Source organism: Penaeus monodon, chromosome 31, assembly GCF_015228065.2.
Source record: "Penaeus monodon isolate SGIC_2016 chromosome 31, NSTDA_Pmon_1, whole genome shotgun sequence".
In the NCBI taxonomy this organism is placed as follows: domain Eukaryota; kingdom Metazoa; phylum Arthropoda; class Malacostraca; order Decapoda; family Penaeidae; genus Penaeus; species Penaeus monodon.
In genome coordinates this window covers 4,215,173-4,217,019 of record NC_051416.1, presented here as the reverse complement: position 1 = coordinate 4,217,019, position 1,847 = coordinate 4,215,173, and the positions used below count along the sequence as shown (strand labels likewise).

Genomic DNA, 1,847 nt, shown 5'->3' with positions numbered 1-1,847 from the left:
GAAAGTAGAGGTAAAGCAATATTTAGTTGACACCTGATTCCCTCACAGGCTTGAGTGACCATGTCCGTTGCTTCCACTGTGGGAATGGTCTTCGTAACTGGGAGAAAGATGACATACCTTGGAATGAGCATGCTCGCTGGTACCCTGAGTGTAGCTATGTTCTCTTGAAGAAAGGACAGGACTTTATTGACAAAGTACGTATGTTTGCAAATGTTTAAAATAGGCTACTTGATTTATGGTCATTAAAAAAAAATTCACCTTTCATTGAATATCATTTTCTGTTTACATTGAGAAGATTAGTCCCCCAAATTATTCTTTTAGCATATATAACACTTTTCCATCTTCAGGTTCGACGTGAGAAACCACCATACATCCGCAAAGCCCCCGCAGCAAAGCCAAGTACTAGCACAGTATCGGCAAGTGCCACACCAGGAGGTCGCACAGTCTCTGACAAAGATTTAGATCCTTTGATGGATTTAGATATCATACGAGGAGTATTGGGCATGGGATTCCCAACACACATAGTAAGGGCTGCTCTAAAAGACCAGGTTCAAAAGGCTGGTATGCCATTTTTCAGCATGGAGCCCTGTATTGAGGCTGTCCTTCAGAAAATGGAAGAAGAAACAAGACAGACACTACAGGCTGACCCTATTGAGAGTGAAGCAACAGAAAGCCAGGTTGCCAAGATTCAGTCAATCCATTCTAGGAGTGAGACTGCACAAAATAGTGAAGTAGCTGGTTCCAGTTCTCCATCCACTTCTGGTGCACAAGCATCAGCTGCCTCAGAGCCATCCACTTCTTCAGCCTCTGAGGATATCACTGGAACTTTACCCACTCTTCCAACCCCATCCACATCTACCAACACAGAACATTTACCCACACTACCAAGTCCACCTAGAAGTACAGATACCACAACACCTGTATCAGGACAACAAGAAAGTTCACAAGAAAGTTCAGCAACAGCACAGAACACAAGCTCCACTTCACCCCAGCAAAGCCAAGGAGATGACGAGGCAATGGAAGTCGATGAAAGAGGTGCAGATGTCCATCCCATGGAACGAGTGATCATGCAGGCTGATGAGATAATGAGTATGGCAGAGGAAGCCTTAAAACCACCAAGTTCAGGTCCTCCTTCTCTGGGCCAGTCAGACCTTAAAGTTGTCGGTGAAGGCGAGGGTTCTGCAGTGTTGGAGCAAGCATCAACGTCTGGTGTGAAACATCAATCTGGAGCAGTTACTTCACCACAGTCTAGTAAGTGTATATATTACTTTTAAATTGTTAATTCAACCCTGATATTTTTCAACTTACAGGGTCTAACAGTATGTTTTATAAAACTAATCTTGGGGAATGAAATTTCATTAATAAGGCTTTATTCTTATATGTTTTCTCACAGCTGTAGTCAGGCAGCTAAATACTGTAAGAGGAAAAATAAGATAATAGACAGTAACATTTGTTTACTTTTCTTTTACAGCTAAGGAACTGGCAGATGAGCTTGAAAGAATCCGTGACATTCGCATGTGCAAAGTCTGCATGGATGCTGAGATGGACGTCGTGTTCCTACCCTGTGCACATATGGTTACTTGTGCTTCTTGTGCAGTCGCTCTTACTCAGTGTCCCATCTGTAGGAAAGACATCAAATTCACCATCAAACCTATTGTCTCCTGAAGTGTGAAAATAGGGAATAAACATAGTGTGTATCTGCTTTTGTAATTATAGCATGTATAAAACATGTGCACATTGTATTCAGAAATGGGTTTGTATTGATTTTTCATATTTTCATACTGAGTTTTACGGCAATTCTTTTTTAAAGCAACTTTTAAGTTCCTTCCATATGATTGGGAGAATAA

The 1,847-nt window shown here is 41.5% G+C and overlaps 1 protein-coding gene across 1 annotated transcript in view; it reads left to right on the top strand.

Annotated features, from left to right (window-relative positions):
- The window catches only part of LOC119593005 (E3 ubiquitin-protein ligase XIAP-like), a gene marked incomplete in the record, with an annotated part of 20,959 nt that overhangs the window by 17,264 nt on the left and 1,848 nt on the right, over window positions 1-1,847 (top strand). The window contains 3 exon segments of the mRNA XM_037941895.1: window positions 49-194; window positions 348-1,251; window positions 1,472-1,847. Coding sequence (XP_037797823.1) covers window positions 49-194; window positions 348-1,251; window positions 1,472-1,665 — 1,244 coding nt within the window.